Genomic DNA, 23678 nt, shown 5'->3' with positions numbered 1-23678 from the left:
ACTAGGGTTCCTGGACCTCTCAGCCACCTTTGATCTAATCCAACACACAGTGCTAAAATCAAGATGCATGACCTTGAGCTTCAAAGGAAAATGTCATAGCATGGATTGAATCCTTTCTTACAAATAGACTAATGAGGGTAGAATGGCAGGGGAATACAAGCAACTGGAAACAGACATAGAAGTACCCACAGGGATTAGCTGTGTCACCCAAGCTTTTCAACATCCTCCTCCAACTGCTAGGGAACTTCTTCAGAAAACGGGGATGTGAATGTTGCATCTATGCAGACATCCAACTGATCATCCCACAAAAGAAACAAAATGTGAAAACAGAGGTTCAAGGCAGGCCTAGAAAAAAATCTTCAAGTGGTTCCAAACAAACAGACTAGTAGCCAACAAGAAAAAAACAGAATTACTGCTAATTAACAAATGGGGAGGAAAAAGCCCAAGATACCAACTAACCTTGAACAGCAACACCTTCAAATCTTCCACGGAGGGGGTAAGAAACCTAGGAGTATGGCTAAACCCAAACCTAGGCTTAACAATACAGATCCAGTGCATTGTAAAAAAAAAAAAAAAAAAACCCCACATATGGCAAACTCTACTGGGTCAGAGGACTTAAACCCTATCTTACCCACCAAGCAGTCATCTTTGACTACAGTAACACGATCCTGCTGGGTATTCCAAAGTACATGATTAAGCAGATTCAAATGGTACAAAAAACACAGCAACAAGATTTCTGCTGAGAAAATTGAGGCTGACGAGTGCCACCTCGCTACTGAAAGAACTACACTGGCTCCCGATCGAAAACAGGGCAAAATTCAAGATCTTGTTGCCGACACAAAATTTTTCATCTCTCAGAACCACAATATCTAGTGGACAGACTACATCACACACACCAGCACTACCCTCGAGCCAAAACCTCCTGCTGGAAATACCTTCCCTTCAGACACATCAAATATAAAAGCGTCAGGAAAAGAATGTTCTCAGTGATGGCTCCAAGGTGATGGAATGCCCTTTCTAAGGAACTAAAACTAGAAAAGGACACCGGAAAGTTAAAAGAAAGGGATGAAGACCATCCTCTTCACAGAATACTATAGCCAACAGAGAGGAGACAGTTGGCTAGTCCCCACTAGGAACATCTATAGGATAAACACAGTAGGGACAGGGGATAAGATAATCATAGCACAAATAACTAGATTTATTAGGAAGTTAGTACTTCCAACATGAACACAGATCACTGATACAGACACTAAGCATGATAGTATGAACACAGTAATCAACACTAAATATGGAACTCGTCGCACTGACATCTTCTCTGTTATAGCCCCACAATTATGGAACAGTTTGCCCCAGTATCTTAGAGTAGAAAGCGATCTGAAACAGTTTAAAAGCAGCTTAAAGAGTTTCCTTTTTAAAGATGCGTTTGATGTGTGAATTTAATTAAGGATTTTTATTAAAAAAATTTTCTTATCTTTTTATTTCCCTGTGATTTCCCTTACCTGATGTATTTTCCATTTATGTTTTCTTTAATATATACGATTGTAGTTCTACCCTTTCTTTCCCCATGTGTCTGTTAGTTTGTATGACTTTATTTATTATTCTGTATGATAATGTGTTAAATTTATGTATTCTTTTATAATTAATCTGTTGTACCTATTTTTTTATCTGTAAATCGCTTAGCAATTTAAATTAAGCGATTCAACAAGTTAAAAATAAACTTGAAACTTGACGTATATATATATGTGTGTATATATAAGATATAATATGAACAAATATGATATATTTTATATATTTTATATAGTTATCTACAAGAAGGTATTTATAAGCAGGTAGACTGATTATATTATAGGCAGAAAAAGAAAAATGATTGATTATGGTTTAAGAGGGCTGTGTTGAGAACCAACTCAGAAAACACTAACTCTGTATTATAACACCTTTACAAAAGCACAAGTTCGGATTATGGTTTAATAATGTACCGATTATGGTTTTATAATGTCTGTATTGAAACCATCCCAGGAAATGCAAACTCTGTATTGTTAACACCTTTACAGAAACTCATGTATTGTAACACCATTATAAAGCTCTTATAAACCATTCTGAATTGACTCTCTCAGTCATTAGCAGCGGTACAGAAGGTTTCAATAAACAATCATTTGCAGTTGTGATTTGATAACGTGCATCATTCTGCTGGACAGAAAACACCCTGCAAGAAGTTCTCCAATGCCACTACTCACCTTTTGTACATGGTCCAATGGTCTTTCATTGTGGCATGGTTGTTAATGATTTCATCCAATGTTAACAACACAGTCAGCAGTTCACCCAAATGTTCATACATAGTCTGGTTTAAAGAAAAGAAGTCTTTCATCTTTCAGCATCTTAATGCTACCTGGATTCTCACTTCAGCTCACATTCTAAGTACAATGCAAACAAAGTCAGATAGCATGCTCTCCTTTTCAGCAGAGACCAAAATCTCTCATCTAATCTTGCTTTCACCTCTAAAAAAACAAAAACATTTTTAAACAGAGAAAAAATTATGCATTTCCTACCTGAAAATGAACTCCTGAAGTCTCAATAATTTTAGAGGCATTCCTGTGAAAAAATACAGTATTTTTTTACAATTTTGCAAATATGCATAAATTGTATTTTATACAAGGAACCCAGTTAAGCTAGACTTAGACCATCTTACTTGAAATTAATTCAACCCAAACCTATTTACAATCAATGATTAAATATAGTAACTTATGTATACATCAGAACATCATGTCAAAAAATACTACACAATACACCCCTAAAGATGTTTGACTCAATTGACCTTAACCTGAAAGATGATATAATTTTATAGGATATGTTTGAGTTCAAAGTGTCACAAAGACGAAGGGCTCCTCATAGACCTTAGAAGTAACCTGGACACCCTGTATCAATGGTATATAAACTCCAGAACAGAATGCCTCAGTCAAATCTCATACACCAAGAAATCACTCTCATGAAATCTATACAGGAAAAAAACCCCCCAACTTCCTATATAGTCTTTTTTCAGAAGTTGAGTGTTCCAACCTGAGATTAGAATCAAAATGCTCAAAGATAGTTCTCAGTTTTATTGAGCATAACAGTTTTACATATTTGAATTTAGTTCATGCCATAAGCTCAGGGCAAGTTATCATAAGAGGCCAGTGAATTTTCAACATATAGGTATGGATTTTACAAAACTGGGAGGTCCAGGGGATTCAATTAAGGAATATAGCTACAAAACTAATGCTTTGAATTTTTTTAAGTGGTTTTAAAATAGAGAGGTTAACTCGAATGCTCCCAAACACTCCTGTAAAGCCTCAAATACAAAATGGTTTTACTTGCTGCACAGGAGTTTTTGGACCCCAGTTCGTTTGCAAAAGTTAGACAGTTCTAAATTATAGTAGATGTTGGCACTGTCATATTGATATAGGGACTTTGGATCATTTGTTGTATTATTGTCCATTGATACTTCATTTTTGGAAGTCGATATGGGGACAAATTAATGTTGTACTTGGGTCATCGATACCACTAACTTATGAAGCTATAATTTATGATACTTTATTGGATCGTTATAAAAGGCGATTTTTCTTAATAATGACAGGAGTAGCCATTCAAATGATAACACGCAATTGGAAATGTTATGATCGACTTAATTATACTTTCTGGTGGGCAAACTTGTGTTCTAGTTATAAATATGAAAGAATGAATGCTGAAATTTTAGGTTATAGTAAAGTATTTAACATGGTGTGGAGCTCATTGGCATCATTTATTGAGTTACAATAGATGTCATGTATCTTTTCTTTTTATCTAACCTCCTTACACATCCAGGGTGGGAGGGAGGGTGGTAGGAAATGTATTATTGTTTATTATTCCTATTTTATTTATTGTATGGAAATTATAAATGTATATCTACTTTTATTAGTTAAGGGGGGAGGGGGGAGAAGAGGGTTTTTCAAATTATTTGCATATTTAAAGTGCGTTTCTTGATTTGTTTATATTTAAATTCATTGTATTGCACTATTTATATTTTAAAATTAATAAAGATTAAAAAAAAAAAGAAAGCAATTAGTTGATACTTATGCATGCCCTCCAAATAGGTATAAATGCCAATGTCTAGATTTTTTATTTTTATTATACCTATACCGTCCTTGTCAAATTGGATGATGCAGAAAAACGTGAAAGTAGTAGAATTTCTAAAATCACTGCCTTCACACAAAAGGAATTTACATGTGTAGATGTCACAGTAGCCTTCTAAAATCACTCCCTACATGTGACACAATGGTATGGTCTCTTCCGTTCACAGATTCAGGCCGATCTTTGAGAAATTAAGTGTATCTTGATAGAGTGGTAGGGCTGAAGGAATAGTGGTGGTGTATGTACTATATATGCATTTGAGTGCTATGTTGTGTATATCTGAGGCTATGAGGAGACTATAAGCATGTAAGGTTTATATGAAGGAGGGTTGTTTTGTGGATCAGGTGTGCTTGTGCATTCATAGCTGTCTGAATGCAGGCATTCTCGCCTCTGCCTCTTACACTCACTTCCTGCTCCTTATGTTCCTTCCCTCCATCCTCACTTCCTCTTTCCCTCTTCAAACTCTGTCCCTTAAGCTCTCTCTCTCTCTCTCTCCTCTCACCTGCTCATCCCCTACCCCACTCCACAGCTTCCTATGAACGTTTTGGAAGGTCCAGCTGGCTTTCCATTACTAGTGTTCTCCCTAAGCTGTGCATGTGCACATGAAGTCAAAAAGGGAACACATATGTACAAACTTTTTGCTGACTTTCTTTATTGGGAACAAAGCTGTTTCGCACACATCAGATCAAAGCTGAAAACTTGTGCCAGCAAAAATTAGGGAACACATTGATTACCACCTCAGCTCACCTCCTTCTCTTGTGTTGGTAGGGTTGGATCCCTGCTGGCACGCTGATGACTGTGCTGCCATGGATTTTTCACTTTTTGGGCCATACAGATTGGAGCTCTGTGGCAATAGTTTTTCTTGCAGCCAACCCTAATTATTTTCCAGTGGCAGGGCCAACTTCCCTGTCAGCCCATTCTGCTCTCTCCTTGGTTCTACCTGCCTTTATCTGTACGCATAATGTTTGTAAATGTGTAGAAGTGGTCAGACAGAAATACCCTCCCAAACAGGCACTATTGCTTGAATGAAATATTCTTTTTAAATAAAGAGAGTTTATTTGCATAACATTTCAACATAAGTCTTCCTGCTGAACTGGGTCACTGATTAACAAATGTCAAGCATCACTGTTTCTTACCAAAAAAACAGGAAGCAGCAAAGTTCAGGAGCCTCTTAATCAAAATGGTTAGAAACTAAGAATAAATACCCAACCTCATGCTGCAGTAAGTTATCTAAAGCTCTAACAATAGTGCACAAAAATATTAAACTGCTCAGTATGCTAAAAACTTTAGAAAGGAAAACAAAACAAAAAACCACCACCACAATTTTGAGGCTATATCCTAAGTAGAGATTGACACGGGGACAAATTTTTCTCCATCCCCACAGGAACTCAACTTCCCGTCCTGTCCCTGCAAGTTTTGTCATTGTTCTTGTCACTCACCCATTCCTGTAAGCTCTGTCTTAACCGCACAAGCCTCGAAAACTTATGATTTTAAAGTGTTTGAGGCTTGTGCTGATGAGGACGGAGCTTTCTGGAATGGTGCAGAACAGTATGGGGAAATTGAGTTCCTGCGGGAAACGGGGAAAAATTTGTCCCTGTGTCATTCTCTAATCCTAAGCTTCTTCTACTGACCCGATATTCATATATAAACAAGAATAGTCACACAGCCATGTGACAAAGTGATGAAACAAACACAAATCTCTTATGTAAAATAAGATGCTAGACGAATTAGAACAACAAAAATTTAGCTATTAAATTATTTATTGGTACAGAACAGATTCTTCTCTGGGCTAGTACTAATCTACTATAATAAAATGCTAAGCGCGCATGCGCACTCTTACCAGCGTGTTCCCTGATTTGTAGTTCCATGGTCGGCAGTAGTGCGCATGCACGCTTAGGGTTCTATTCTAGGACAGGACTGCCAGCGGGTAACACGCTGCGACTTCCCCCCCCCAGCGCCAACCCTACCCGGCACACCCGAAACCCCCGTTGACCCTCCCAGCCGAAACTCCCACCGCGAGACAAACACAAACCTCCCACCTCCAGCAGCATCCGAGGCACAATAAGCTTCCTTCTACTGGCCCGATTTCCTCTGCCGCATCCCTGATGACATCATCAGAGACGCAGCAGAGGAAATTAGGGCAGTAGAAGGCCGCGAAGCAGTGTGTTTACTGTGTTTAGGACACTGCTGGAGCCAGGTTTGTCGGCCGTCTAGCGGTGGGAGGGTCGGATGGGAGGGTCAGTGGGGTCGGCTGCACGGTGGCGGTAGTGGCAGGGGGGCGGGTTAAACGGAATCATGCTGCTCAGTGGAATGGGAGGGAGGGAGGCAGGCAGGCTTCGAGGGGGTGGGGGGGGTTTAAATGGAAACTGCTGCTCAGGGGGATGGGAGGGAGGCAGGCAGGCTGGCTGGCATTGGAGGGGGGGTGGGACAAAGTCTGGAAGATAGTGATGGTGACATAGGAAGGAGGCACTGGAGGCTCTAAGGACACAGAAAGGGCACTGAGGACACTAAGGACAGAGGCACTGGGGGCACTAAGGACATGGGAAGGAGGCACTGGGGGCACTAAGGACATGGGAAGGAGGCACTGGGGCACTAAGGACACAGGCACTGGGGGCACTAAGGACACAGGCACTGGGGGCACTAAGGACACAGGCACTGGGGGCACTAAGGACATGGGAAGGAGGCACTGGGGGCACTAAGGACACAGTACACAGGCACTGGGGCACTAAGGACACAGGCACTGGGGGCACTAAGGACATGGGAAGGAGGCTCTGAGGATGTGGGAAGGGGTATTAAGGACATGGGAAGGGACACTAAGGACAGGACAGAGGCACTGAGGGCACTAAGGACATAGGGAGAGACACAGACAGAAAAAATGACAGATAGGCAGCATCCAAGGAGAGAGAGACAAAGAAAATAAAAAAAACAGACAGACATCTACTCTAGCACCCATTAATGTAACGGGCTTAAACACTAGTAGAAAATAAAACTGGAAAGCATAATATTTAGTTTAAATGTTCTGGTAAGCATCTCACTCCTAGAAGAAAATGGATTCTCAGAGGCAGCAATAGAATTCTTATGTGGTGCCATAAAAGTTAAAATATTGTAAGTGAATTTAATACAATACATTTATTTATATACCACAAATACTTCAACAAAGTTCACTGTGGTCTAATATCAGTAAGAAATGGAAAGAGAGTCCAGAATTACAATCTTAAAATCAACATTAAATTTGCTACTACTTTAACACATGTTCATTAAACAGATAAGTTCTCAGAGCCTTCTTTAAAACTTTTAGAATTATCATCAGAAGTTAATTGAACTGGTAAATTTTTCCAACGTTTTGCAGCTTGATAGAGGAGGTAAATAATCTGATATACTTTATTCCTCTAACCTTTGGAACTCAAAATGGAGAATTCTGTCTTAAACCATATAATTCTGCTTCAGAATAGCATGGAAAAGAAACGTATATAATGGAGCTTTTCCTTGATATATTTTAAAAATACAGTAGAATTTACCATATTCTGACTTCCACAGGAAGTCAATGGAGCTTTATCAGATATGGTGTAATTCTGTCTCCTTTTTTCAATCCAGAGATTAACTGAATTGCAGTATTTTGTCAAGTTTGCAATTTACTTAACAGACTATTGTAACATCATTTATTTGGATTGCCCAAAATCTATCAATGACAAGAACAGAGATGGAACTAATAGTCGGAAATGATAGTGATCAAAATACTTTCTAACTCTCCTCTCTTTTCTAACTCAACTTCCAGAACAGCCCAAAGATTATTTTAATCAAAAAATTGAAATGCGATTCCAATAATAGATTACTATCAAACTGTACATCCCAAATCTTAATTACTATATTTATTGGTTAATCAATATTATTTAATACCACAGGAAAGAGTTGGAAAAACCAACAGTATAAACTGAAATACAACTCTCTTCTGCTAATAGGAGGAATACCGGTTGATTAACATAGAATATATTACATGCTCTAAGGCAGGGGTGTCCAATGTCGGTCCTCGAGGGCCGCAGTCCAGTCGGATTTTCAGGATTTCCCCAATGAATATACATGAGGTCTATTTGCATGCACTGCTTTCATTGTATGCTAATAGATCTCATGCATATTCATTGGGGAAATCCTGAAAACCCGACTGGATTGCGGCCCTCGAGGACCGACATTGGACACCCCTGCTCTAAGGGTAGAGAATAAGACCTCAAAGCAGAGTAGAGAAAATACCAAACAGCACATGGCTGTATCAATGTACACCCACTGTCATCACAGGCCAAAAAAACTCCACTCAGAAACTTTAAACAATGTAGTCACACCGGCTTCCTCCTTAGCAGGTAACTGATGTAGCCTGTAAATTTTCAAGTCAGCAGGTGGTAATGCAGCATAATGACAATTCAATGTTCACTATAGCCAATCCAATCAGCTCAGCACAAAGAGAGTTAACAACCTATTTATCTGCAAAAGTCCATTCACGCTGTAAATCCAAACAGTTATAGTCCCAATGGGAGACCCCATTTCACTGATGTGTCATCAGGGGAGACATGTTCCATAGCACATCCAACCAGCTAGTGTGCTGTGGAACACATCTCCCCTGATGACATCTGCAAAACAGGGTCTCCCATTGGGACTATAACTGTTTGGATTTACAGCGTGGATGGACTTTTGCAGATAAATAGGTTTTTAACTCTCTTTGTGCTGAGCCGATTGGATTGGCTATAGTGAACACTGAATTGTCATTATGCTGCATTACCACCTGCTGACTTGAAAATTTACAGCTTATATCAGTTACCTACTAAGGAGGAAGCCGGTGTGACTTCATTGTTTAAAGTTTCTGAGTGGAGTTTTTTTGGCCTGTGATGACAGTGGGTGTACATTGATACAGACATGTGCTGTTTGGTATTTTCCCTGCTCTGCTTTGAGGTCTTTTTCTCCACTATTAGAGGATGTAATATTGTCTATGTTAATCAACCAGTATTCCTCCTATTAGCAGAAGAGAGTTGACTCTCGATTAATATTGTTGGTAATCAATATTATCAAATCGACAAAAGATTATCTTGATGGGGAATAATAGGTGATCTACTTTTTTATTTAATTTAAACTAAAATTCAATCATCCACTGATCTAATAAATTAATATAACAACTTGTATCACTTCTTACTTGATCTATATTGTCTGAAAAAGGTAGCAATATCGTAATATCATATGCATATATAAATGTGGAATAATTAAACTTCTCTAATTCAAAACCTAAAAGATTTTAAAATACATTAAAATTTATGAACACAGAACTACAGTAACTCAAAACCTGGTCTTTGTGCATTCCAACTTATAGGATATCCTCAATGCATATGCATCCACACCACCGCATGGAGACCTTCCGGCGGAAGCATGGAGCTGTAAGAAGCAAACACTTGCAGCTCCACAACACCCAAAGCAGATCTGCAAATTTTCGGTGATTTCTTCCCCGTTCTCTCGCTATATTCGTGCGTCAATATACTACGGGCTAACCGGACAGAAGATCTGCGGAGTTTATGGCTGACAAATTATGAGAAAACAGCATGGAAAGCCCAAGCCGGCAGAATCCAAGATAGCGGACCACACAGGCATCACCTACCCTGATGAACCCCAGCTCAGTATGGGTGGCAGAAGTGACTGCAGAGGTAAGGCTGCCTTGGAGGATACAAAAACTGCAACACACCACTGCATGGAAATTCAGTGTTGTGCATGCGAGTGGATACAAATCCATTTTATTCATATTCATTGTAGGTTGCTTGAAAAAACAGACTGACTAGTGGACCCTCTAGGATTTAGTGACAATTAGAGGGGATCCAGGATAACAGCACACTTTCCAGTGCACCACTAGCTTAAGCTGTCAGCAAGAGTGGGACAGTAGCCTAATGGATACAGCAGTAAGCTGCAAACCGGGAGAGCCAGGGTTCAAATCTCTCAGATGCCCCTGGTGATTTTTGGCAAGTTAACCTTCCATTGTCTCAGATACAAAAACTTACACTGTAAGTCCCTTGAAGACAGGATAATACCTGCTGAATCTGAATGTGACTCACCTTGGCTACTACTGAAACGATGTGTGCTAAATCCAAATTCCCTCTACACTCATGCTTTCTTCAATTGTTAAAATAGATAAAATAAAAGGAAGATAGAGCAACATCTTCTGTGTTTGTTACCTGCTGCTGTTGTAAAGAGAAGCCAGTTGATGGACAGCATTCATTACCACTTCGTAACATCGTGTCACAAAACAAGAAAGCTCCTATGAAAAACATAAAATTGTCAAAAGCATGACAAGTAGAAAAAAAATACGGTTAAGGCATTAATGAGGGCTCAAGGGAGACCTGGAAACTATCTTTAAAAACAAAACTTGGAAAGAATTGCTTCAGAAAAAAAGAATTGAGTTTTGTACCTACCAAGAGCAAAAAGAAGCTAAAAAGAAATATGAATGAAAACAGACTGTACTGCCTGACCACTATTCATTACATTATTACATTACATTACGTGTTTTCTATCCCAATATCTTTCAGTTCTAGGCAGTTTACAAAAAGGAGTTGACCTGGGCATTCCCAGGGAGCTTACAGAGTTGATAGAGTGAGCTTACACGAATTGACAACTAGCATGAGCGATGGGTTTTGGGGGAGGGTTTATAAGGTTTTTGATTAGCTCATTTGACAAATTTTTTGAAAAGTATAATTTTCAGTTCTTTCCTGAATGTTTTGCAGTTGGTCATCTTGGTCAGTAGCTTGGAGAGGTGGCAGTCTATTTTCGCTGCTCTGGTGGCTAGTAGTTCGTCATATAGTTTTTTGTTTTGTATGCCTTTTGCTGGGGGGATGGGTGAAGAGCCTGTGTTCTCCTTGGTCTTAATGTGTTATTTCTGATCAGGTGTTTGTTTAGGTAGCTGGGACCAGTTCCATTTAGGGCTCTGAAGAGGGTGAAAAATAATTTATATTGTATGCGTGCTTGTATTGGGAGCCAGTGTGTGTCTTGGTAAACAGTGGTAATGTGATCGTATTTTTTCAATGAATATATTAATCTGAGAGCTGTGTTTTGCACCGTTTGTAATTGTTTTAAGGTATAGGCGGGGCATGACAGGTATAGGCTGTTACAGTAGTCCAGGAGACCCAGGATTAGTGCTTGGACCACGAGTCAGAACTGTTCTTTGTTGAAGTATTTTGTACATGGTTGCGAATGCCTTCTGGACCATTTTGCTGATTTGAATTTGCATGGTGCAGCCCTTGTCTATTATTATTCCCAGCAGTTTTAGGTTGGGTTGTAGGTGGTAAAGGATGGAGTTTAATTCTAAGTTTGTTATGGAGGGTGTTTTGTTTTTTTCTATAAGTAGGAATTTGGTTTTTGTCTTGGTTCAACTTTAGTTTGTGGTCTCTCATCCACTGTGATATTGTTTCTAGTGTTGTATGTATTTTGATTGTTGTGTTATTGGTGGATTGGTCGAAAGGCAAGATGATGGTGATATCATCTGCGTAGCTGTATGAGATTATGTCTAATTTGTCTAGGCATGTGCCGAGTGTGGCTATGTAGAGGTTGAAGAGTGTTGGGTATAGTGGCGAACCTTGGGGGACTCCGCAGGGTTTGTTCCAGGTTTCAGATTGTTCTTCCTTTGTTTTGATTCTGTATTTTCTTGAGCAGAGGAATCCTTCAAACCAGTTGTAGACTCTGGCTGCAATTCCTATTGCCTCCAGTGTTTGTAGTAAGATGTCGTGATCTACCAGGTCAAATGCTGCGGTGAGGTCTAGTTGAATGAGCCACATTTTTTTGCTTTTGCTTAGGTGTTTGGCTGTGTCTAGGAGAGAGAGTAGTAATGTTCCTGTACTGTGTTGGCCTCTGAAGCCTGATTGTGAAGGATGGAGTAAATTGTGGTTTTCTAGGTATTCGAAGAGGAGTTTTGCTATGAAGCCTTCCATTATCTTGGCATATAGTGGTATTGAGGCTATGGGTCTGTAATTGGATGGTTGATCTGTGGCTCCCTTAGGGTCTTTCAGGAAAGGGGTTATGATAATCTCTGAGAGATCTTACGGAAATTGGCCTTCTGTGAGAATGTGATTGAGGTCGCATGCCGCATGATTGTATTTTTTGTAGAGTCTGTCTAGGTGAAGCCATTGTATGTCTTGGAAGTCTGACCAATATGCATTAGGACTTTGATTAATTTTATAAGTATTTCTGAAACTAGTTAAGCCAGTTTGGCACGGTAGATAAAAATCGATGATTAAAAAACAACAAAAAAAAGTTACATTTTTTAAAAATCTGATTTTTTTTTTTAAATAAAATGCTTTTTGAAGGAAACATCTATCTAAAGATAGTTTTTCTCTGTGGACTCTCCGGGATCAATTTTTTTGCTTGTGTTAAACTTTTTTTTAAAACCATACATTAACCACTCTTACCACACTCTCTGCCAACGCGTTCCAGAGTTTAACTATTCTCCAAGTCAGTGGTTCCCAAACCTGTCCTGGGGGACCCCTAAGCCAGTCAGGTTTTCCAGATATCCCTAATGAATATGCATGAGAGAGATTTGCATATAATGGAAATGACAGGTATGCAAATCTCTCTCATGCATATTCATTAGGGATATCTGGAAACCTGACTGGCTGGGGGTCCCCCAGGACAGGTTTGGGAACCACTGCTCCAAGTGAAAAAATATTTCCTCCTATTGGTATTGGTATTACTCTATAACTTCGAGTGTGCCCTAGTCTTTGAAAATCTTGACTGGGGGGGGGGGGGAAATCGATCCACTTGAATCCATTCTACACAACTTAGGATTTTGTAGACTTCAATCATATCTTCCCTCAGCTGTCTTTTCCAAGCTGAAGAGTGCTAACCTCCTTATTTTTTCCTCATACGAGATGATGATCATCTTGGTTGATCTTCTTTGAACCTTTTCTATTGTGCTATATCTTTTTTGAGATAAGGAGACCAGAATGGAATGCAATACTCTAGGTGAGGTTGCACCATTGAGCGATACAGATGTATTATAACATTCTTAGTCTTGTTTACCATCCCTTTTCTAATAATTCCTAGCATTTTGTTTGCTTTCTTGGCTGCTGCCTCACAGTGGGCAGAAGGTTTCAATGTATTGTCCACAATAACACCCTTCTACAAATTTCTTTAGCTACCCCTCCTTCCTCAGTGGGCTGTATTGCATCTCTTTTGTTTGTACAAAAGATGCCGATAACCACTAAAATAGGAGACATAAGGAGAGGTATGGAGAACTTCCCCAACACTTCTCTTCTGCTCTATAACAAGTATAATAAACAATATATATCAAATAAAACATAGTAGAACAACCAATCTAACTATCTGAGTACAACCAACACTAGCATTTATGGCTTGTATACTTTCAATTGCATTTGTAACAATAATATGGTACTGTACTCATAATATCTGACTGGCATGAAAAGATCTCAAGTTCTGACAAATATATTTGTCTTGAGACATTAATCAGGAAAATAATTACACTGACCGGGCAGGACATCATGACTCATATGTCCCATTACCAGAAAGAAGATTATCTATCCCATGGACATGGAAATGCAAAATAATAGATGGAACATATGCTGAATTGCAGTACAAATATAGTCAGAGCAGTCCACTTTCAAAATAGTTGAGCAAAATCCTTTAGTGTGCCACGTAATACTAGGGATGCTCAAGCACTCACAAAGTTTGCACCAATGCTCTATCAAGTCTTAACTAAGTACTAAAATCATAGGAGGCAAAACATTTACCTGTAAGAAAGACACAAACCTTCCCATTTGTATCTGGGAATCACCTTCCACCATGCTGGATTCAGCCGCTGGATAAGCCAAGAAGTTAAAAAGAAAGAAAATCTTTAAAAGCTAGACCAAATGTACATCCATCAACACTTTCATTTATATTCTGGATCAACGCTATTATTTTACAAAGGGCTAGTGTTAAACATGCTGGGAACAAGGGTAGAAATTTTGGCGGTGACCCGGAAGCCTAAAACTCTTTAACAGGGTAGACACCCCAGAGGAGGGATCCAATGAGGTTGTAGAATGGTCCAGAAATTGACAACTAACCCCCCCCCCTTTTATGAAGCTGTGTTAGGCTTTTTTTTAGTGCCGGTTGCAGCAGTACTAGCTCCAATGCTCATAGGAATTCTATGAGCATCAGAACGAATACCACCGCAGACGGCAATAAAAAAGCCTATCGCAGCTTTGTAAAAGGGGAGGGGGGTAAGATTTAATACTAAAAAAAAAGGCAGGGTCTCACTTCAGCTACAAAAATCCAAGGGAATGTTATGGTATAGTATAAAACAGTGTTTCTTAACACACGGTACGTGTACCCTTAGGGGTACATGGCCTGGCCACCACGGAAGATATTCCCTGCCCTCCTGTCATTAAAGCCACTGCCAGGGATCCCTCCTTTCTGCCCGTCTCCCTTCCCTGTCTGCCCTCCCTCCCCCTCTCCAAGCCAATCCACAGGGCTTCCCGCTAATGTCAGAGGAAGCCTTCCAGGTCAGCGGGGCGGAGGAGGGAGGTTCCCAGTTACCTGCTTGCCACACTTGCTCCTTCTGCCTTCAGTGGCACTTGGTGGGGGGGGGGACGCACAGGCAGCAATTAACACACTGCATGTAGCTACTACTACTACTACTACTACTCTATCACTTATATAGTGCTGAAAGGCATACGCAGCGCTGTCCTTTTTGACATTTATAGATAGTCCCTGTTTGAAAGCGTTTACAACCTAACTTGGACAGACATGACATATAGGGTTGGGAATGCAGAACCCAAGGTGAGAGGAGTTAGGAGTCAAAAGCACTCTCAAAGAGGTAGGCTTTTTACTGGGCCTTGAACACTGCCAGAGACGGAGACTGTTGTAAGGATTCAGTAGCTGACCCGGAAACCTTCTCTGATATCAGAGTTGATGTCAGAGGGAAGGACTTGTGGGGCAGCCAAGTGCAGCATGTTAATTGCTGCCTGTGCGTCTCCCCCCCCCCCCCAAGTGCTGCTGAAAGCAGAAGGAGCGAGTGAGTGCGGCTCGAACAAGTAAGGCGACAAGATCTTTCTGGAACAAAGGGATGAAAGGAAGGAGGGGGAGGATGGAGCACGTTTGGAACATTGCAGGGGCACGATTTTGAGTTAAAGACAGGGAGAGGGAGGGGTGCACAAACTCAGGACACAGAAGGAAGGTAGGGGCATGAACATGGGGCACAAAAAGGAGGGAGGAAGAGGGCACTAACTTGGGACATAGAAGGGAGGGAATAGAAAGGGAGAATTGTTGGGCATTAATGTGTGATGAGAGGGAAAGAAATGGTGCACATAGGGAAAGGAAAACTGTGCATAGAGAAAGATGAGTGATGTAGAGATGCATGGGGAATAGGAGGATACATAGTAACATAGTAGATGATGGCAGATAAAGACCCGAATGGTCCATCCAGTCTGCCCAACCTGATTCAATTAATTTTTTTTTTTTTCTTAGCTATTTCTGGGCAAGAATCCAAAACTCTTCCCAGTACTGTGCTTAGGTTCCAACTACTGAAGTCTCCATCAAAGTTCACTCCAGCCCATCTACCCCATCCCCAGTCATTGAAGTCCTCCCCAGCTAAACAGCCATATACAGACACAGACCATGCAAGTCTGCCCAGTACTGGCCTTAGTTCTTCAATATTTACTATTATTTTCTGATTCTAGATCCTCTGTGTTCATCCCACGCTTTTTTGAACTCCGTCACCATTTTCCTCTTCACCACCTCTCTCAGGAGCGCATTCCAGGCATCCACCACCCTCTCCTTAAAGAAAAATTTCCTTACATTGCTCTTCAGTCTCCCACCCCTCAGCCTCAAATTATGCCTTCTGGTTTTACCATTTTCCTTTCTCTTGGAAAGATTTTGTTCTATGTTAATACCTTTCAAGTATTTGAACGTCTGAATCATGTCTTCCCTGTCCCTCCTTTCCTCTATTCAGGGCTTCCAGTCTCTCCTCAAAGGTCTTTTGGCACAAACCTCCTATCATTTTCGTCACCCTCCCCTGGACCGCTTCAAGTCTTCTTATGTCCTTCGCCAGATACAGTTTCCAAAACTGAACACAATACTCCAAATGGGGCCTCACCAACGACCTGTACAGGGGCATCAACACCTTATTTCTTCTACTGGTTATGTCTCTCTTTATACAGCCCATCATCCTTCTGGCAGCAGCCACCACCTTGTCGCACTGTTTTTTTGCCTTTAGATCTTTGGACACTATCACCCCAAGGTCTTTCTCCCCCTCCGTGCATATCAGCCTCTCACCTCCCAGCATATGCAGTTCCTTCCGATTATTAATCCCCAAATGCATTACTCTGCATTTCTTTGCACTGAATTTTAGTTGCCAGATATTAGACCATTCCTCTAACTTTTGAAGATCCTTTTTCATGGGAGAAATGTTGGATATAGTGGTGGAGTGGGAACAGAGGGACAGATTGAAGGGGATGCAAGGCAGAGGAATGTTGGGCAGTGATGGAAGGAGAAATGTGGCATAGTGCTGGAGAGGAGTGATAGAAGGAGAAATGGGCATGGGGCTGGTAGGCAGTGGTGAAAAATGATCCGGGAGATGAGAGGGAGAAATGTTGGATGTGGCAGAGATGCCTGGATCTCTCAAAACAAATGGACAGTGTGCGAGAGAGAGAGAGACTGAGGGAGACATGTTGCCAATAGGGGTGGAGAAGAGAGGAAGAAAAGTTGGATTCATGGAAGGACAGAGAGAGATGTTGGTTGGGGAAGGGAATGAGGTCCAGAAGAGAGGAAGCGTGCAGGAGGCAGAAAGAAAGAAATATTGAATGCACAGTCAGAAGTAAGTGCAACCAGAGACTCATGAAATCACCAGACAACAAAGATAGGAAAAATGATTTTATTTTCAATTTAGTGATCAAAATGTGTCAGTTTTGAGAATTTATATCCACCATCTATATTCTGCACTATGGGCTCCTTTTACAAAGCCGCGCTAAATTGCCGCACGTGCTAGCCGCTACCGCCTCCTTTTAAGCAGGTGGTAGATTTTCGGCTAGCACACACTAATCCCGCTAGCGCGGCTTTGTAAAAGGAGCCATATATTTGTCTATTTTTCTATAGTTGTAACCGACATGACATTGCATTTTTTTAGTCATCTGCCTTAACCTCTTTGAAAAAAAAAAAAACCAAAACATGAATATAAATAATTAACATTTTCTCTGCGTACAGTGTGCTTTGTGGTTTTTAAATTTTGTGGTTACCATTATGTATTAATAAGATTATATTGTGTGTAAATGAAAAATGGATGGAAGAAATTGTATTACAATTAGTACTATTATGGGGGTGGGGTCAGGGGCACTCAGTTGATAGTTGTTGAACTTAGGGGGTACTTTGGTTGAAGAATTTGAGAAACATTGGTATAGAGAATGAAGTACTTCTGTGTACAAAAAAAGAGGGACTTGAGAGTGATTGTATTTGATTATCTTAAAGTGGCAAAACAGGTAGAAAAGATGACTGTCAAAGCCAGAAAATGGTCAGTAGGAAAAAAATTAAAGAGGCGATATTGCCATTGTATAAGTCTCTAGTGAGGCTCCATTCAGAATACTGTGTGCAATTCTAGGGACAACACTTTCAAAGAAATATAAAACAGGAAGGATTTGGTCCAAAGTGAAGCAATAAAATTGGTCAGTTTTATTTTGATATTTTGGTTTATCGATATAAGCTATATTCAGTTTGTAATTTATTTATAATGTCTTGATCTTTTTTCATGTAAAGTGGATTTACTTTTAGACCCATAATCACACCCCTGAGCAGGCCTCAATCTGAAGGCCTAAACACGGCCATGTCGGGTCATCCATTGGATCCTTTACAACAAGGACATTCTGCTTTAAGGCTATTTATTATATATGGTTTTATATTTACTATTTCTGTGCAAATTGGAATAAAGATTGTCCCCAAGGTTGACGTGGTCTGCCCCACTCCCCACTTGTTTTCTTTTGTATAAAGATATGAGGACAGATTTATAGACCTAAATATGTACAGTATATGCTGGAAGACTGGAAGAAAGGTGGGAGAGAGGGAATATGACTAAGACTTTTAAATAATTTCCATGGAACTAACGTACAGTGGATGCTGTGGATGGGCCATTTGGCCTTTATCTGCAGTCATGTTTCTCTGTTTCTATCAGGCAACATTCAGACCCTAGGGCAACTGCGTTGGTTGCAGCCACCAACACCAGACCTGACTGTACACAGGTTTGGTAAGGAAAGTCTCCAGTCCCTTTCTACACTAATTTCAGAGGCAACCTTATACTGAGGAGTTACTATAGTGTTCCCGCTAAGCTGCGCTGGGGTGCGCTGACGCACAAAATATTACCTCGCAGCGCACAAGTTTCTCGTCACAGCGCACACAGTGTAGAGCACAGTTCTTCAACCGCCGGTCCGCAAACAAAATCTTGCCGGTCCGCGAAGGATTCGGTCCCCGCCGCAACGAAAGGCCGGCGTCAGCTGACTTGCAACTTCCTGTTGCAGTCGCTGTGCCGGGACTCCTGCCTTCGCCGGGACTCCTGCCTTCCACCGCGTTTGCCTCCTGCCTTGTCTCCGTACCTCCAGACCAGCAGCGGCAGCTGTGTATGCTTTTAACTTCGGCACAGAGCTGCCCCTAATCAATAGTTTAGCGCGGTTTCATAAGGCAGCCTCGGGGCCTTTGCTAGGCCGGCCCACATCGCATCATCGAAGCGGGCCGGCTATCAAAGGCCCCGAGGCTGCCTCATGAAACCGCGCTAAACTATTGATTAGGGGCAGCTCTGTGCCGAAGTTAAAAGCATACAGAGCTGCCGCTGCTGGTCTGAACTCTTGGGCCGCTGAAGGAGGGCAAAAAGCAGCTGTCCTGGAGGTTTCCCTTCCTCTCGCCTTTACAGGTTCCTTTTTTCCACCTTTTTTTTTTTCCTTCAAACGGCAACGGGCCCCAGCATCGACATCAATCAAGTAAGTTCCACTGTCAATCAAGCGGTTCTGCTCGGCCAAAGCTTCCCCTGTGACATGAGCCACCCTCAGGGGAAAGAAAGTGACCCACAAAGGTGAGGGGAAGGGGGGCAGATGATGGAAGTTGGGGGGGGGGGGGGAGAGAGAGAGAGAGAGAAGGGGCAGATGATGGAATGGAGGAGATGAGAGAGAGAGAGAAGGGGACAGATGATGGAAGTGAGAAGAAGGGAGAGAGAGCAGAAGGCAGATGGATGTCAGTTGAGAAGGGAGAGCAGATGCTGAATGGAAGTGGGGAAAGAACACATACTGGATGGAAGGAGGAGATAAATAAAGGGGGAAGAAAATAGTAAGATAATGGAGGGGTGAGGGAAAGGGGTGACAAGCTGTGTGTAGACACAGTGAAAAGAGGGAAACGGGACTAAATAGTAAGAAAGAATTTAATTTAGATGGAGGCAGAAAATAGAGAAGGAAGACCAGAGAAGAAAAGGGAAGAGAGAGCAGAGAATGATCAGATCTGAGTGGAGGAAATGAGAAGAGAGATATGCTAAAAACCACAGGGGGGAGGGAAGGATAGAGATGCCAGACCATGAGGGGAACAGAAGGAAGATGATGGATGCTAGACCAAATTGGGGGGTGGGGGGGGGGCAGGAGGAGAGATGGCAGCGAAAGACAGACAGTGAATGGAAGGGGCAGATGCTGGACTGAAGAGACAGAGAAGGTTATCATGCTGCTGTACCGGGCCATGGTACGCCCTCACCTGGAGTACTGCGTCCAGCACTGGTACTTTAAGAAGGACACGGTACTACTCGAAAGGATCCAGAGAAGAGCAACTAAAATGGTTAAGGGGCTGGAGGAGTTGCCGTACAGCGAAAGATTAGAGAAACTGGGCCTCTTCTCCCTTGAGCAGAGGAGATTGAGAGGGGACATGATAGAAACATTCAAGGTACTGAAGGGAATAGACTTAGTAGCTAAGGCAGGGAGAACGAGAGGGCACTCTCTAAAGTTGAAAGGGGATAGATTCCATACAAACGTAAGGAAGTTCTGTGGTAGAAAGCAACATATTTATTTGGCTCATAACTTGCTGGCGCCCGATATTTTTAGCTCACAGTGAAAAAAGTTTGCTCACAACACCCGCCCGCTTAGAGGGAACACTGCCTACAACATGTATAAAATATACAGACTATTTTAACCTTGTTTCCATTTCAGAAGTGGTATTTCTGCACGACTGCTGGTTGTTGTTTTCCCTCACCTTCGTTCCTCCTTTTTCTTTAAAATTATAGTTCTTCCCTTTATCTTATTGTTTGTCACGTCTGTGTATTATTGTATTCTTTTATGATATTGTCTCCTGTTCATTTGATTAAGTATTTTACCTTTGTAAACCGCCTTGAAGTCTGATTAGGCGTTATAACCAATGTAAATAAACTTGAAACTGCATGGTTTCCCTTTGAAAAAGTTCAAGTGCTAAAGGTATGCATTAAAAGCATCTGTGTATTTTGCAGCTACTCTTTGTGTGAGTGGGTGAACTCGAACTTCAAAATCCCATGAGTATGTTTTGTTCTATTCCTGATCTAAATATATTCACAGCGCTGCCTCCTTTTTACTGTGATTAAAAGTCTGCACATAAATGAACTTTGTAGGGGGCAATTTTCATTCATGCCATTTATCCAGGTACTCATTTACCCAGGGGAAGATATTTTGAAAGTTGCCCTCCCTCGGATATTTCATTTATTTTTAATTCTTCAAATATATTTGAGGACAACAAAACATATAGGGCTCCTTTTATCAAGCCACGCTAGCGGAGTTAACGTGCGACTTTTCAACACGCGCTAGCCTAAAAACTACCGCCTGCTCAAGAGGAGCCGGGCGCGGTTTAACGCACACTATTACGCGCGTTAAACCGCTAGCGCGGCTTGATAAAAGGAGCCCATAGTACTAAGTTGTATAGGTGACAGTGGAGTCTAGTGAGCAATCTCTTCATAAAATAAATCATAACAATAACACAGCAACAAAAAATGTCTAAGTATGGAACAATAAAACCAGAACTGATACAACTACTCACCTCCTTCTCCATAAAATAAAAGGCCATTATAAAATTTGGTCTCTGCCTTGAATGCAAAAGACAAAAATAAATGGATTTTCGAGTTATGAAAAACAATATCAAAGAGTGACTTTTAATAATATTCAAAAGTACCCTAACTGAACAGGCTGATTAAATGTGAACCCCAATAATGAAAGATTAGGTTCTTAGCTGGATAATCTTCTTTCTGTTAATACACACAGGAGTCTATAGTTAGGTGATCAATGCATGCTCACAAACTGTTTATAGAAGGATGTCAATCACATATTTCAGCACCTCCTCCTTCATCAGTCCTCTAGGCCCCAAACCCTCTTGAAACTGAGAAAAAAAATACTCAAAAATAATAAAAACTGAACACAGTAGATCAGAACACACTTTCTCAGTTTGCCAGCATAAGGAAAAATTGAAGAGGGCACTATATACTCCACTAGTGAAGGAGGAAGAACTCAAAAGATGTGATTGACATCCTTCTGCAAACAGTTTACAAGCACAGATTGATCACCTAATGTACTGACTAGAGGTCTGCACGGGAACGGGGATCATGGGGGTCCCGCGGGAATCCCCCCCTAACCCACAGGACTCCCACGGGGATGGAAGGCTTTGAAAGCAGGGTTCGTCCATATAATATAATGGACACGTCAGCCTTAGTAAAAGAGGGGGTTTATAGGTTAATTACCTGAACAGAAAACAAAAAAAGGGTTCCACCAAAGAGATTCCACAAGGAAAACAGCAGCGCAAACACAAAAGAAACTGTGGAATTGATGATCCTGTCAGAAGTACATAAGAACATAAGTATCGCCTCTGCCGAGTCAGACCACAGGTCCATCGTGCCCAGCAGTCCGCTCCCGCGGTGGCCCCCCAGGTCAGCAACCTGTAATTGATCCTTTATTTAAGACATTCTGACCTGTATAGTACCTCTAACAATACCCTTTAATCCCCTTTTCCTTCAGGAACTTGTCCAACCCCTTTTGAAACCCAAAATCGTACTCTGCTCTACCACCTCTTCTATTTAGGAGCACCCCCAAAAATTCTAAGGAAATTAAAGATAGTTCAGAATACAGCTGTTCAATTGATTTTTGGTTTAAAAAAGAACGACCATATTAGTCCATATTATCGTTTACTTCATTGGCTGCCTTTGGAGTATTATTCAAATTTTCCTGTATCTGCTTTAAGCTGATATTGGGATTGCCTCCAGGTTACTTTTTTCCTCATTTTGTGTTGCATAGACCATCAAGAGAAACTAGAAAGTTCTACTTATTTGCTTATCCAAAAATTAATGGGTGTAGATATCCCAGCGGATAGATCCTGGACGACATTTGAACCCATATCTGAACCCCAGATCTCTAAACTCTGCCTCAGACTGAAATCCTGCAAATGCATCTTAGATCCTTTCCCTTCCCACCTTTATGAAAACATTCCTGCACAGGCTATCTCCTCCCTTACGAGACTCATTAACTCTGCTCTACTATCAGGCTTGTTCTCCACAAAAATGGGCCACATTGCCTTGTCACCTATTCTGAAAAAAGCCGATCTCGACCCCTCCCTACCATCAAACTACCGTCCCATAGCAAATATCTTTCTACTTACCAAACTTCTAGAAACCATAGTTGCTACCCAGCTCTCCTCCTATCTCGAGAGATTCTCCATTCTTCACCCCTACCAACATGGCTTCAGACTCTGCTTTAGCACTGAATCCCTCCTAGTTTCCCTAATTTCAAAGGTACAACAACTACACTCACGTAACAAATTCGCTGTCCTACTACAATTCAATCTTTCCGCTGCTTTTGATGTCGTCCATCACGACATACTACTTTACCAACTTTCCGAGATTGGAATCGACTCCACCGTCCTAATGTGGTTCTCAAACTTCTTACACAGTCAACACAAATGGCACCATGTCCACTCCTTGGACTCCATCTTGCGGTGTCCCTCAAGGATCACCCTCTTTCCCCTATTCTCTTTAACATCTACATGTCCTCCCTGAAACTCTTTCAACTATCCCCCCTGGAAACAATCTACACTTATGCAGATGACATCCTTGTCCTCCTTGAGACTGACCAGAACCTCACTAACCGCCACGAAAACATTACAGCTTGCATAATGAGACTCCGTGTCTGGTCCCTCTCGGTACAGATGAAACTAAATGAATCTAAAACAAAACTACTCTGGCTCGGCCCAAAATTCGAACACCTGCCCACACTTTTCGCACTACCCACAGGCGATACACTACAGCTCGAGTTCTCATGCAAGGTCCTTGGTATCACTATCGATTCCTCTCTCTCCCTCAATGACCACCTCAACTCCTTGGCAAAATCATGCTTTTTCAGCCTTCACATGCTGAGGAAAGCTAGATCCTACTTCAGCCAACAACATTTTGCCATCCTTGTCCAATCCATCATCCTCTCCAAACTAGATTACTGCAACGCCATCTACTTAAATCTATCAAAAAAAAGTATTCTAAGACTCCAGCTAATCCAGAATACTGCAGCCAA

At 41.3% G+C, this 23678-nt stretch overlaps 1 protein-coding gene across 1 annotated transcript in view; it reads right to left on the bottom strand.

The window, feature by feature from the left end:
• WASHC4 (WASH complex subunit 4) overlaps positions 1-23678 on the bottom strand; it is a 220004-nt gene that overhangs the window by 167369 nt on the left and 28957 nt on the right. Inside the window, 5 exon segments of the mRNA XM_033950810.1 lie at positions 2235-2338; positions 2547-2589; positions 10344-10426; positions 13905-13972; positions 21169-21214. Coding sequence (XP_033806701.1) covers positions 2235-2338; positions 2547-2589; positions 10344-10426; positions 13905-13972; positions 21169-21214 — 344 coding nt within the window.

The sequence above is a fragment of the Geotrypetes seraphini genome, chromosome 7, assembly GCF_902459505.1.
Source record: "Geotrypetes seraphini chromosome 7, aGeoSer1.1, whole genome shotgun sequence".
Taxonomy (NCBI): Eukaryota; Metazoa; Chordata; class Amphibia; order Gymnophiona; family Dermophiidae; genus Geotrypetes; species Geotrypetes seraphini.
The sequence above is the reverse complement of the archived record's forward strand: the minus strand, read 5'-3'. Positions and strand labels throughout refer to the sequence as shown.